Source organism: Podarcis filfolensis, assembly GCF_964270895.1.
Source record: "Podarcis filfolensis genome assembly, chromosome: 4".
Lineage (NCBI taxonomy): Eukaryota > Metazoa > Chordata > Lepidosauria > Squamata > Lacertidae > Podarcis > Podarcis filfolensis.
The window spans coordinates 8,091,065-8,106,401 of record NC_139607.1 but is presented as its reverse complement, the minus strand read 5'-3'; the positions used below and the strand labels follow the sequence as shown (position 1 = coordinate 8,106,401).

General features: G+C 39.5%; 1 protein-coding gene across 11 annotated transcripts in view; it reads left to right on the top strand.

Annotated features, from left to right (window-relative positions):
* Window positions 1-15,337, top strand: part of DACH1 (dachshund family transcription factor 1) — a 354,384-nt gene that overhangs the window by 322,877 nt on the left and 16,170 nt on the right. For all 11 annotated transcript variants that reach the window (XM_083610651.1, XM_083610650.1, XM_083610659.1 and 8 more), the window contains 2 exons: window positions 2,477-2,620; window positions 3,057-3,125. In XM_083610651.1, coding sequence (XP_083466777.1) covers window positions 2,477-2,620; window positions 3,057-3,125 — 213 coding nt within the window. The remainder of the gene's footprint in view (window positions 1-2,476; window positions 2,621-3,056; window positions 3,126-15,337) is intronic.

Here is a 15,337-nt window from a genome sequence, read left to right as displayed (position 1 = left end):
AACTGTTGCTGGACAGGGATGCCCTGGCCAAGTTGCCGTAGAATTAGAATTCACAATTAGACTACCGTAATGTGCTATATGTTAGGCTGCCCTTGTGTCTGGTTTAGATGCTGCAGCTAGTGTGAAATGCAGCTATTAGGGTGCTTAGGACTCAGCTAAACAACTGCAAATGAAGCCTTTTAAGCGTGTTGTAAAGTGCAAATATACAAATGTGACACTAGAGGATGACAGTGAGCTATGTCAAATTCAAAGTATTTTTCAAAAAAAAATGTAAGCATTTTCACAGCGTTTTTTATATGTGTGTAGATTCCACCTCTCTGTGTTGAAAGAACTGCACTGGCTCCCTGTGAGCTAATGAGCCAGGTTTAAAGTTTTGCTGACATCTAAATCCTAACCAACCTGGGACCAGGATATTTGGTGGACTGTTACAAACCAAGCTGATCTTCCAATGAGAACCTGCTGGTTGTTCCATGACCACAGGATTGTCACATGGTGGCAGCACAGAAGCAGGTCTTGAAGATGTAGAGACACCTCTACCTCTATGTTTACCAAAGAGAAGGGGAGAAATCTACTCCAGTGCTCTTAAAGTGTTATAACCAGATTATTATTTTTTTAAATGGAATTTATGATGCTAAAGTTTTCCCTCTTCTATTTTTAGAAATTGCTGGGGACCCCAGTTACCTTAGGCATATGGTAGTTCCACTTACTGATTCATATCAATAAGGTTCCCCTTCCCACCAATATTTCAAATAGCTACTAGGGTCCACCCAGTTACAACTGAAAGGCTAAATAGAGCTTTTCTCCTTAAATCGGTTTTGATGCTACTGTCCAAAGTATTATGAATATTATGATGATGCATGACCAAAGTAAGCAAACAAAGCACCCCAAAAGTTAAAGTCTTTTGGCACCCTAACAGATCAGATCAATGAAGCCGCTTTCCAGGTAAATCTGTTAAGGATTGATATGTTGGGCTTATAAACAAACAGCTGAGCTAATGAACTAGTAGTAAAACTTCATGTGCTTTGAACAGCACAGGAACCTTATATAGGGGCATATATACCCTAAGCTGCTTACGAGTTATGCTTCATGACATGTTTACTTGTCTCATTTCCTTTGATTTCCATTCCTATCCTCTAATTAGTGACTGTTTTGACTGTAGAGTCTGCTATGATTGTAGTAAAACTAGCATCGTATTTCTGAAGTGGTTAGGTGCACAGCAAAACATTACTTTCTGTGGCTGTGAAATCCACAGCCCTAGCTACAAAGGATAAGCTACAACAAACACATAATTCAGAAAGCAACCTACGCTTTCTATGTATTCATTTAGGTTGTTAACAGTGTGGTTATAATAAAACATTAAACCACAGAGCTGCTCAAGGTGCTTCGACCTCACATTTGAAATATAATAAGAACTTTCTTTGTTTGCCGTATGAATGCTGTTTCTGGCATGGTAGGAATTGCATTCTGGCTTCGCACGTGTTCTTAAAATGGTTTTGCACCACAAGGACCTCCGAAGTCGGTGCATCTTTAAAAGAGCCCTTATTTTATAAATTCCATCTTCATTGCTGTACAACCATGCATCTGCCTGATGTTTGACTTGACAATGAGCACTGTCCTGCTGTAGATGTCAGCATGATGTACACTCTCCTCCTGCCTGCTAGAGGGAGGGCGGCAGAGGGCAAGGAAGGCAGCTAATGACACTTGCCCAAAGAGGAGGAGGATGAAGGTTGAAAGTGGAAAGTTAATAGGCTTGGGTACCTTGGAAGGAATTCAAACATGTCACAGCTGAAGAGGAATCTCTGAAAGATTACATGGGCTTGTTTATCCCAGTAGTTTATGCAGATCCAGGACAGAAAATCATCGTGAACTGGAATGCTTCCAGGAGTGAAGCAGTCTGTCACCTGAGCTCAACTCCATTGCAAACTCCACCTTGTGGAAGAGAAAAGAACAAGCAGCTATAAACACGAAAAGAAATATTATTAACCTGCGAGGAGCTTGCATAATTGAGAAACAAAAATGGCAAGCGTGTGAAAGTGTTTGGAAAGGCAGGTTCCAGATGAGATGTTCACATTAGGTGACGCTATGCAGTGTTTTGAAATTCATACACTGGTGTGCGTAACACATTTGGGTTTTTAAACAAATCCTTTCTTTCCTGCTCATTAAAACTGCTTTAAGCCACGGACACCAACCCTAAAGAGCTGGATTGTGTTTCTGCTTGCATAGATTACAACTTTAGCAGAATGCCATGTAATAATATAATGTCAATCCAGGGAAGATATGGCTCATTATAACTTTTTTTTCTGGTGTATAAAACTGGACCATGAAAATTGATCTGAGAGAACTATTAATAAATGATGAGTACATATATGTAATATTTTATATTTAGTATTGTCATAGCTATTAAGAATCTAAAGTAAATAAAGTGTTCAAGTCAAGGTTTTGGGGTTGAACTTGAATAGATTTTTTTCCATGACAGCAATAATTCAGAAAAGGTTAAAGAAGGAAAAGAAAGCCAAGAGGAAATTGCAGGAAGCACTTGAATTTGAAACAAAGAGACGAGAACAAGCGGAACAGACACTGAAACAGGCAGCTTCCACAGATAATCTCAGGGTCCTAAATGGTAAGAAGCCACCTTTTTGCATTTGTTAGACTAATGCATGGTTCAAGTAGTGTGAAGGGGAAAGGTCATATTGGAAAGAGAGTTGGTGGTTAGTTCCTCCCAACTGCAATAGAGATAAAATAGCAAGTGGTTTTTCCTCTGTATTGCAATTTTTTATTTCTATATTGTTGCGGGGAGGGGAATTAAACCCGATGATTTTATTAAATTAAATGCTTTGAGATGTCAGCTCTCTGTTATTGACTCTGCTTTAAACATCTATTTCTCATTAATCTTGCTCATTGAAAAATTATTGTGCTGGCATCCAGTCATTGTTCAACATTAAAAACAGGGCAAAGGTTGATTGTATTGTAATTCAGGACTGGAGTAACAGGTTGTAAAAAGAGGGCTTTGAGACTCAAGTGAAATATGTGTCAGCCTTACCTTTTTGTGCTTTTAGACTCTCTGACCCCAGAGATAGAAGCTGACCGCAGTGGGGGCAGAACAGATGCTGAAAGGACAATACAAGGTAGGAATTTGCAAAAGGCTATAAATCTAGATCTTACTATATTAGTTTTTCCTCTGCTCTAGCCCGCTATTCAAGCATGCAGCCTACCATCTGGGCCACATCAAAACAAGTTCATACAAGGTCAAGTTCATCTGGCTTTTTTTTTATAGAAGAGAATTCATTCTGCACTGATAGATTTCCTTTAAATTAGCAGGTCATTTCTGTTTATATAATGCAATTAAAGATGAATAATTAATTTGCAGAACTGCATTTAGTGTGGCTAAGATGAATATATTTTTAAAGTCTTTGCCACCACATCTTTATTAAAAAGACTGCTTTTTCAGTAAAGGTAGAAACAACAAAAACCTGACTTAACCAGGTAGGTAATCTTCAAGACAGAAACATTACAGCTCAGTGACTGGTAAATACTTTGCAATTATCTCAAGGGGGGCAGGCAGAGTTTTTATGTAACAGATCCAAGGAAATAAGCAGCAAACTATGATCCTATACCTCAATAAGTGTCATTTAATTAATTAGTTCTTACATATAACTGATGGTACATCTGCACCCATATTTGCAAAATATTCCATGGCTAATTATTTTAAGAGATGGATAGATAAATACATTGATAGCAAACACACACAGAATTAATAAAGAGCAAATTCTGAAGGTTGCATTTATTTTATTCTATTTGTGGTTGCTGATGTGCTTACATGAATACTGAGCAGCAAAAAATAGCATTTATTTTCAATTTTAAATGAAGGTACATTCTTCAAAGACAAGACTAAAATGATTAGCTGAAGTAATCTCTCTGAGATGCCTTTCGTTTGCATTTTAAAGTCAATCACTCTAAAAATTTCATTTGCTGTCTTTTAGTCTGCTATTGAATCTCATATCCTAGCTCCTCTAAGGTGTTTTGCCTGCCATTGTACTATAGGAAAATATTCAAAAAGATAATAAGCAACACATTTATTAAATGCACGTCAAAAAAGAGGGTACAGGAAGCTTATTTTCACACACCAGGAAACTCAACCCAAGAGATGCCATGAATTATTTTGTGAGGTGTGAACTCAATAAAGAAGCAGCGACAGTACTTAGGTAATGAGTGATCACTGATCGGACTATGTAGACTACAAAATCTGAAGTGAGCATAACTTAACTACCTGCTTGTCTACCTAATTGGTGTCTTATTGCCTGAATTCCAGAAAATTTATAAATAACTATATTAGCTCAATGACTCTTCATTTTTTAAAATTCTATTACGTCTGAATGCTCAAAGGACATTATATTATTATTATTATTATTATTATTATTATTATTATTATTATTATTATTCCCCCTTCCATCTGGCTGGGTTTCCCCAGCCACTCTGGGCAGCTTACAACATATATATTAAAACATAATAAAACATCAAACATTAAAAACTTCCCAATATAGGGGTGCCTTCAGATGACTTCAAAAAGTTGTGTATTCCTTTATCTCCTTGACATATGAAGGGAGGACGTTCCACAGGGAGGGAATATCATCTCATGAACTTTGTTTCTTGTTCTCCTGTTCCAGGAAGAAAAAAAAATTGGCCACATTTCAACAAAGAATTAAACATATTGAAACCCATTAACCCCAATTCAGAGAGCGTTAGTCATTCTTTGATCCCACTGAAATCAGAAGGAATTAACTTGTCTCAGTGATTCAGGTGGAACTTAAGCACAAATAACATGCTTTGGTTGTAACTCTTGTCTTTGACTAAGAGTTTTTTAAAATGTCTAAAATACATACAGCAGTTTTGAATTCCCCGTTTAGTTATCTTTCCTCTCTGTGTGATGCTCCCTACTTGAAGCCATCTTCACAGCCAAGCCCTAAGCATGTTACTTCAGGACCAAATTCAGAGTGGTGTAGTGGTATCTCTGACTACTACTGAGCAGACAGCCTTGGATTTAAATCCTCATTGGGCCATGAAGCCAACTAGTTGACCCTGGGCCATTCATTATCTCTAAGACTAATCCACCTCACATGGGGCCATTGTGAGGATAAGAGGGAGAACCATATGCACTTTGACAAGCAGCATCAATGAATATGATACTCTCTGACCTTTGACATTAGAAGGATGCTTGGGAGATACCTGACCACATCAGATAGATTTGAAAACGACCTCCTGCCTTCTCTAGGTTATTATAATCTAGGAGGCTAGGTAGAAAAGAGCTTCCATCGTCTCTTTGTCATAAATATATTCAGCATGGAATAATGGGACATATATGTTATTTCTCTTGGCTACACATAAATCAGAGTGCTGATAGGACAGCTGCCTATTTACCAAGAGTCATTAATCTTTTGGTTCTGAAATACTGAGTGTGTTAGAGAAGCTTGTCAAAATGAAGGAGGCTTTTCCTCACCAGTAGGTCTTAAAGATTAGGGAAGAAAATGCTCCTTCAGACACTAAAGGCCTAGGCTTTAGTGATTTAAAGTTCATGTTCAACCCCTTGAACTAGAAGCAGTTGCGAACAGCTAGCCAGTGCAAATAAGCTGTGGCAAAGCGGGTTTGATATGATGCCTGGGTCCAGTTCCTGTCTGGAAACAGGCTACTGTGTTGTGGTGTAGTTGCTGATTCTAGAGATTGCCCCATAAAGAGCACAGAACAATAAATCAAAAGAGGATGTGTCGACGCTTTCGTCGTATTAGGATTAAGTTTGACTGTAGCTATCCTCCTGCAAATTTCATTTCAACGGGTATATATAGAGCATTACTTAATGTACCACCCCTTATAGGCGATTGATTGGCTACTGTGAGATACAGGATACTTGACTAGTTATTTTTTGGGTCTGACCCTGCAGGGATCATCTTATGTACTTAACAGGCCACTGCAGCATTTTGATTTTTGCATTTTCTAATAGCCTGGAAGTTTAAATCCTATTGAGCATTCGTACTGAAGTTGATGGGACGCAGGTGGCGCTGTGGGTTAAACCACAGAGCCTAGTTCTTGCCGATCAGAAGGTCGGCGGTTCAAATCCCCGCGACGGGGTGAGCTCCTGTTGCTCGGTCCCTGCTCCTGCCAACCCAGCAGTTCGAAAGCACGTCAAAGTGCAAGTAGATAAATAGGTACCTCTCCGGCGGGAAGGTAAACGGCGTTTCCGTGCGCTGCTCTGGTTTGCAAGAAGCGGCTTAGTCATGCTGGCCACATGACCCGGAAGCTGTACGCCGGCTCCCTCGGCCAATAAAGTGAGATGAGTGCCGCAACCCCAGAGTTGGTCGCGACTGGACCTAATGGTCAGGGGTCCCTTTACCTTTTACTGAAGTTGATGCAAGCAGTGACGTGTGCAGTTCTAATTTCTACAACATCGTATAACAGGCAAAGGAAGCATCTCCTTCCATAATGGCTGATTAGATGGCATATGAAAAGGTCACTGCCCTTTGTTGGTAGATGGCACCATGCAAATTGCCAACCTCATGTCTGGGGACATACGCAGATACTAGCATAATGACACCAAGTATAGCACCAGGCCAGGAATAGACTCTTTCCTCCAAATCCTAGGAGCTGGGAAAATAAATATTATATACAGAGGGGAGGTTCCGTAACCCTGAAGTCAGGCGATATAACCAAGTACTGTTTCTGAAGCCTCTGTGCTTCAGAACCTTAATCTAGAAGTTGGGCGTTTTCGTTAAAGATTGACCAATCATTTTTTTACTTCTCATTTTAATTTTTTTAGTGGTATCCTATGTTTTATTGTACCTGCATATATTATTGTACGCTGCCTTGATATTTTTTATGAGTGTGTGGTTTATAAATACTTCAGTAAAAAAAAAGATGGGGGACTACTAATTTCAGGAGACTTGGTGTTTCTGACATTCTTCTCCTCCAGTTGTTCTACTTCTGCACTACACTGAGCCATGGTCTGGCTTAGCATGTTGTCCAGACTTGGGCTTGTGGCTTATCTTTCCTAGACAAACCATGAGCTGTAAACCATAGGACAATATTATGTTACAGCTCATGTTTTGGTCTGGGGAGAACTAAACCATGAGCACAGATTTGGACAACATGCTAAGCCAAACCATGTGTTAGCTCAGTGCAGAGCAGCAGCAGAATCACTGGAGAAGAATCAAGGCAGCTACAATATCCTCTCTGGGGGCCTCGGCATTACTTGTTCACCCTAAGTCAATATTGCTTAGCATCACAGTGTTACCTCAGGTTAAGAACTTAATTCATTCTGGAGGTCTGTTCTTAACCTGAAACTGTTCTTAACCTGAAGCACCACTTTAGCTAATGGGGCCTCCCGCTGCTGCCACCGCGCGATTTCTGTTCTCATCCTGAAGCAAAGTTCTTAACCCAAGGTACTATTTCTGGGTTAGCGGAGTCTGTAACCTGAAGTGTCTGTCACCCGAGGTACCACTATATATGTCACTGAAAGCTAAGAATACTGAAGAATTTAAGTGGTGCCATTTAATTCATATTACATCAAATTTCAGTTATTTGGCCCACAAATTAACCCCTGACAGAGTTATTCTCTTTGTCCCAACCGCATGAGAAGGAGTGAAAAGCAAATAGCTTCGCCAACTTTTGCCAACTTCAGTGAATCAAGGAGTTTAGGTGTCCGTACTGGTACAAGGAGGAGGAGGTACAAGGAGAGGACTATGTTTTAGACAGGTTGGTTAGAAGCTGTTAACAGGCGGTAGAGGTTTATACCAAACTTTGCCAGGAGCTTCCACTAGCAGACATAAGAATTGCTCAAATAAATCTTCAGCCACTTGACTGAAAGAGTAAACGGAATTGTTTTCTAAACGGATTTGCAGTCCTTTTAATCTATTATTAAACAAGTCTAATGAGTATAATAGTCTGAGTAAATGAGCATTTGTTTGTGTGCAATTCTTCTGCAACATACTTGTCTTATAGTTGAAAGCTTCCCTCTCTTTCCTTTTAAAATAAATAAATTAATAAAACTGACAGTGATATTTATATTGTACAAAGAAACATACTCTAGTTTTGAAAAAGAAAAAGTTTATACGGAACAAATATGCTTAGCAAACCTGACAACCGACAGCCTTTATAATCACACATAGGCTGCCTGATAGCTGCTCAGTTCGGATTGTCTTATTACATCTCTTATTTGGAGAAAACGCATAGTATTCACAACCTAAGTAAGGTGTCTCTCTATCTTCATGGCAGCAACCTTGTTATACAAGCAAAACTTAGCCATCTCACAGAGAAAGCTGGAGATCTTAGCATTCAAATGTTATTTCAAAATAAAGGCAAGTTACTATCAAACTGTGTATTCCTGTGTACTTGGCTTGACCAGTGTAGCAGAGCTGCAGCAATAGCCTCCCCTCAGCATCACTTGCCAAGAGTGGGAGGACCAAGGTGGTGGCAAGGTCTGGGATTCATGGGCCCACCAGTGCAGCAAATCTGGCCCTCCTACACCAGTATGCCAGTGCAGCTCCAACCTTGCCCTGCACCTCCCAACTGCCTGGAGGCTGTAACTGAAACTCTACCCTACCCTGATGCGCTTCATTTCCAAAAACTAGTACTTAGGGGTGTAACAGCACCCCTAGTGGCCATTCACTTTCAGGAGGACCTCTCCTATCACCAAAAAGCAGCAGCCAGCCACCAGCATGAATGGATGGCTGCTTCAATCATTTGTGGAGCTGTAATTTTTTTAGCCCCACTGAATTCAGTGACTTATTTTCTGAGTATGCATGGATAGGATTCCACTGCTAGTCCTTTGATATAACAAATAGTCATCTATCAGAGAGACCTGAAATGCAAATAATTTGAAGGATCAACCATCCCACTCTAAAGTGGCCATGCTCATACATTCTTAACAACTTTTGAAGTGCAATAATTCACATCAGATTCCATACCTCAAGTGCAAAGATGCAAAAAGAGAACAGGTGAGCTGAATTGTAAGTATTCCCCCCCCCCTTTAATCAAAACAACAAGAGTCATTGATTAATTAATGTATAAAATATTTGTAGACCACCCCTCATAAAATAAAATCAGGGTAGTGTACAACAAAATTTATATATATATATACAGTGGTACCTCCGGTTGCGGACGGGATCCGTTCTGGAGCTCCGGTTGGATCCTGAGATTTCCACAACTGGAGGGACCGCTTCTGCGCATGCGTGTGCGGTGAAACACTTCCGGGTTTGCCGCTTTCGCAACCCGAAGTTTACGCTACCCGAGGGTAACATAAGCCGAGGTGCTTGTGTGTGTGTGTGTGTACACTTTTACTATGATACTATGTTAATATGATACATACTTTTAATATGATGCAGGCCATTGTTCTTTGCATACCATTTTTAAATGGAAAGTCAGAACAAGCTAATACTAATATGAGGTGTGGGGGGTTTTTTTAAAAAAAAACGAGGTGGCAATTATATAATGAACTATGAGTTTATCAAAGGGAAGGCAAGAGAGTACATTGAACAAAATGTTACTCTGAACTCAGATTTTTAATGATTTGACTCCCTGCTTTGATGGATATTAGGACTCTGGGAAAAGAGGATTTATAAGGCCATAAAATGTAGATGAGATAAACAGTAACACTCATTCTTCGTTTCCTTTGCTTCTCACCAAGAAAGGGGGGGCTTTGGGGGAAATCACAGTGTGCCTTAGTGCTAGACCTCTGATCTTTGTTTCATATTTGAAGGCTTCAGTTTCTCCTTATAGTCTCTGTGGGCCTTGACATCCTTTCACCAGCCCATCATAAGACTTCTTTAGCTGCAACAGAACCAACTACTGCAGGGGTCTTAGAATTGTAGAGTTGGAAGGGACCCCAAGACTCATCTAGTCCAACCCCCTGTAATGCAGGAATCACACCCCCCCTGCAAAAAATTATGCTGTTGTTGTCTGACAACAGTATTCCCCAGTACCAGGGAAAAGAGACAAAATGGCCAAGCCATACTCCCCATACAGATGCTGACCACATATTCATTCTCTCTCTCTCTCTCTCTCTCTCTCTCTCACACACACACACACACACACCACATACTCCTCTTCCTCTCTCTCTCTCTGCCCAAGAGAGAGCAACTCTCCCTCCAAAAAAAGTCCCTTGAAAGGTCAAAAGAATTGACTGCTGCCTGCTTCATGGGACTGGTAGGCAACAAAGCTGAGTAAATGGGGCTGTCCCCATTGCTCTGTCCTAGCCGCCTGCAGCTCTGAGTGAGGAATTGTAGCTCTTTTCTAGAAAACGTTATTTGTATTAATTCTAGCAGTTGCCTTATGCTTACCTGTTTTGTTTTGGGGCTATGTTGAACGCTTTTAAAAGGTTCAGAATGGAGACAGAAACTAATAGCACAGTCTATGGCCTTGAAACATTCTCTGGTTTGTCTGTCTCTTTTATAATTGATACCCAAATAGTCAGTAGGAAAACATGCACTAATTATGTACTCTCATACTGCATTTTTTTCTCTCAACCAAGAATAAACAGTGGAATTCTACCGCAGTGCACAGAAACTAAACAATAATAAATTTGCTTCCTGTCGCTTGGCACTGAACTCTGGTATTTTGGCAGCTTTTCAGCCCAAGCTAATCAATTAAAGACAACTTTGATTAAGTTAAACAAAAGGTGGTATTGATTGCCGGCAGTAACCTATAAATAGGCTATTGTTTCATAGTGTTCATAGGTCATTGTTAGCTACACCTTTAAACTAGACAGTCATTCTATTTATCACCTAAGAAAGCAAACTTAAAGCATGCTAACTTAGTCATTTCACTTTCTTTCAAAATAATTTCTAAAGTTGCAGACATAAATGTTTCACAGTTAGCCCAACCTGCATCTTGTTTTATAACTTGGCTTTCCTGGAGATGCATGAAATTAAATAACTTGTGAAATAAATGATTAATCTACTGAAAGCTTTTCTCAAACATGGTATTCTTAAACAATTTTCAAATAACCAACGTGTAAAATGAATACAAAAGCATGGGCAAAATCAAGTGGAATGTTCAGGAGCAATGAGAATGTTGGTCACACCATGCATTTCATAAGGAGAACTATTGGTTCTATACTTGCTCACCTAGGACACAGCCCAGGATTGGACTCTAAGAGACTTATTTCTGAGTAGATATGCATATGTTAGCACTGCTGATCACTGCATTAGGAGTTGTTATATAATTTGTGACAAATATTATTTGTACATCCATATCATTCATTCACCAATTTCAAAAGGAGGATAGATTTGCAGGCTGTTTTCTGCATTATGTTCATTAAACATTAGTATCTCTGAGTATGTAGGGTACTCAGCCTTCTGATGTCAATACATTTTGATCCTTCCATTCAAACACATAGAATTCAATTTCTTTGGATACAGGTTGAAACAGTACTCCCTCCTATGTTCAGGATTGCAGCCAGCCATTCTTTCCAAAAAGGGCATTTCACTTTCCCCATAACTTTTATTTCATTTTTCTTTTCTAATCATCGCTCTACATCCAAAGTCTATTGACCATGTTTGGTCCTCACTGGGCTGGTTTTTTTAGCCTCTTTTTTTGTATTTCTGCAAATCTTGATGTTCTGCTAAGGATATTGACAGTTATACCTTCCTCTTGTTTCTCAATGGCTCTGCTTTGGCTACAATCCTGGTAGCACTCATCACCTGAGCTTACTAGTAGAAGGTGTGAGGAAATGAATTTTGCAGTACAATATAGATTTAAAAAAAAACTTGTGAGAATAATACAGAAAGGATTTTCCACTTCTAGAATGCAAAAAGGTCTAAATGTTCCTATTTTTACAGTGAACAATGTTAGAAAACACTTCAAGTTTTCAACAGAAAAGCTAGTTGTTGAGGTCCCAAGCATGACAATTTTGGACAAAAAGAACTGTTTCTCCCATTAAAAATTCAGTGACAACTTTATATAGTTTGGTAGATGGTGATGCAGAAATACCACATCCGTGATCTCAGCACCCTTGATCCCATGAGTAGAGGTGATGGATATGTTGTGACATTGCCATCCACTGCTCACATTGTGTCAGCATTAAGCTTCAGGTTTCTTCAGTGCCTTCTGAACTTTGCAGTGCAGTCATGTCGGTAGGTGAATCATGTGGGGAGGATTTCGAGAGGAAAGGCTGAAAAAGAGATATTCCAAGCGATACATGAAAACTGCCTTGGACCGGGCTGATCTAAGCTTTCATGGCAACCAAGAGAGGAGATACCAGTACAGCATGGATAGGGAGCCTATGGCCATTCAGATGTTGCTGGATGGAGCTTTCCACCAACCCTGGTGGCCAGTGATCTAGATGGCTGGAGCTGATGAGAGTTGGGAATTGCAACAATTTACAGAGGGCCAAAGGCTCTCCACCTTGCAGTACAGTAGCGGTTTCCTGTTCTAAGGCTGCTCAGCTTTGCGTGGCTTGTAAGTAAGGAAATTCATGACCCGATTTCTTCAAAGAAGGTTGGAAAAAATACTTCAGTGAACAAAAGGATTTCTTAACCTCTGTAGGTGACTGGTGAATCATTAGCTGAGGAACTCATCAAAATACTGACTCATAAATCTGTCAAGCTCTGGCTTAAAGCTAATTGCATTTCTTTTCTTTCTGTTGCTTACTGGGGTGCTTTTAAAAGTTCCCTGATTATTATGAACTTATCATCTGCATTTATTTAAGTCCAGTTTATATCTCCCCCAATCAATTATTTCATATGCATTAATTGGCTATTATAGATAAAGGTATTCTTTATGGGGACGCACGTGGCGCTGTGGGTTAAACCACAGAGCCTAGGACTTGCTGATCAGAAGGTCGGCGGTTCGAATCTCTGCGACGGGGTGAGCTCCCGTTGTTCGGTCCCAGCTCCTGCCAACCTAGCAGTTCAAAAGCACGTCAAGTGCAAGTAGATAAATAGGTCCCGCTCCGGCGGGAAGGTAAATGGCGTTTCTGTGCGCTGCTCTGGTTTGCCAGAAGCGGCTTAGTCATGCTGGCCACATGATCCGGAAGCTGTACGCCGGCTTCCTTGGCCAATAAAGCGAGATGAGCGCCGCAACCCCAGAGTCGGTCACGACTGGACCTAATGGTCAGGGGTCCCTTTACCTTTATTCTTTATGGGGGGGGGTATTTTCTTAGATTTCAAGTTCACTGTTTATTTGTTATAGCATTTGGAGTAGCTTCTCATGGTACACCAGCCATACACCTGTGTTGTGTGGCTACTTCACTCAGACATAACCATGGGTATGTTTTTAGTTTTACACCACTTTATATAAAACATCCAACTGTAAAACAGATCAACATACCCATGACTAAACAAATAACGCTTCGGTCTCCCTTCCCTGGGGGGTTGTCTGTATGAATCTGTATTTTATTCTGAATCCATGTTGGACCGCAATAAAGATTATTACCGTAAAACAACAGAACCACAGAAATCATAAGAACCTCAATAAGTAATATTGGTAATTGCATTAAAACATTCAGCAGAGGCTATAATAGCTGGTCTTATGTGCAAGAATCAAGAAACACCTGGATAAACAGGTACGTTTAACAGCCACACATCATATTTTTGGGCCCACATAGACTACTATGGTAAAGGCCATTTCTCCAGTGTTTTGGGGATGGATTTCGGAAGGTGGGGTACCACCAAAAGAGCCTCTGCTGACCTCAGTGTGCAGACAAATTATATGAGAGAAGACCGTCTCCCAGGTAGCCTGGCCCCAAGTGGTTTAGGGCTTCATGAACAATAGCACCTTAAGCATGTGTCTGAAACTGTCTAAGCCAGAGGGCTTGAATATGGAGACAGATAATTTCAATGCTAAGTGCCATAGGAACTGCAGCAGAAAATGCTGATCACAGGAACTGTCACTAACAGGGTCACTATTTTCTAACATCGCCTTTTACTGCTTTATTTGTAACCCGAGTAAGCTCGCTTTTTCACTATTTGTTCCATGAGAGAATCCTCACCTGCTCCTATGGGCAACAAGCATTAATATGTAAAACAGCAGAAAAATTACTTTCCTGAGTACCTGCCTGTTTAAAGACTCAGTAAGGAGAAAACTTTTATGCTCTCAAATATAAAAGAGGGCATTAGGGAAACTTTTGATAGGATAATGCTACTTCTACCACAGCTTAAATGACAGTATAAGCACATTATGCATTATCACCTACCATATCCCATAAAATTTGATTTAAATAAACAATGCAGAAACCACAGTTGGGATTTACCAGTGTGTTTTTATTTGTGTGGGGTGAGGTATGTTGCCTGAGAGGAGGGAAAGAGGGAGGGGACAATTCACACTTTAAAACAGAAGGATGAAATCCTGTACACATTTACCTTTGAGTAAATCTCATTGAACACAATAGGATTTACTTCTCTGCAAACATACATTTTCAATCATAAATCCTTTTGGAAAATGTTGTTGGAATTGAAGAATCAGATCTACTGTATGCTTTTAGAAAAATTCCAAAAGGGGAAAAAATACTACGGGGATTTTTAAAGGTTTTAGAAATGCAGTTTCTTGCATTATTCTGACTCCTGTGGCTAGGGAGAGAATGCAGATTTACCACAATAATGTTGGTTTTTTTATTTCTACTGTTCAAACCATATTAATGAGAACATCATTTTGGAGAACTAATTATTTCTATTTGTCTTGTGTCACACTTTCTAATTCCCCTATATTAGCACAGCCAAAGCAAATTAATTGCTTTTTCAGCAGTTGAACCTTGTCCAAGAATGAGCTCACATTCTCTTTCAGTTTCCCAGTTCCTCGAAGTGCATTGTGTCAAAATTTTCTCTTGATACTGAACATAACCCAAAGAGTATCTGTTCAGATTCTGGTTGCTGCTCACTTGATGAAATTTATAAGTTTAAGTGACCCACCAGGAAAGATAAAGTTCTTAGCTGCAAGATTATACATCAGAACAGTTAAAGTGAAATTAAAATTAAATGAATGAATCTCACTGAAGCAAAAAAAAGCAGTAATTAATGGTTCCCTTAATTGTCTTCATAAAATATTTGCATGGGTCTAATTTGCATAATTTGCATGTATTAATTAATCTTTCAAAGGAATTTTGTGCTGAGAGAAGCCAAAAATTCTCTTTGTTTTATTTAACATCTAATGAAATATTTATCTTCTTTAATGAACTTCTCATCTTCATTAAAATAAAAGTTGCGCAAGTTTGTATGTTTTAAATGTTTTTATAATTGAAGTGTTCAGAAAAATCTCTTTAGGCTCACAACATCTGAAAACACACACACACGTTATTATATATTCTGAGTCACTTGGGCCACAGGAACATTTTTAAAAATAAAGATGCAATCCTGCTTCT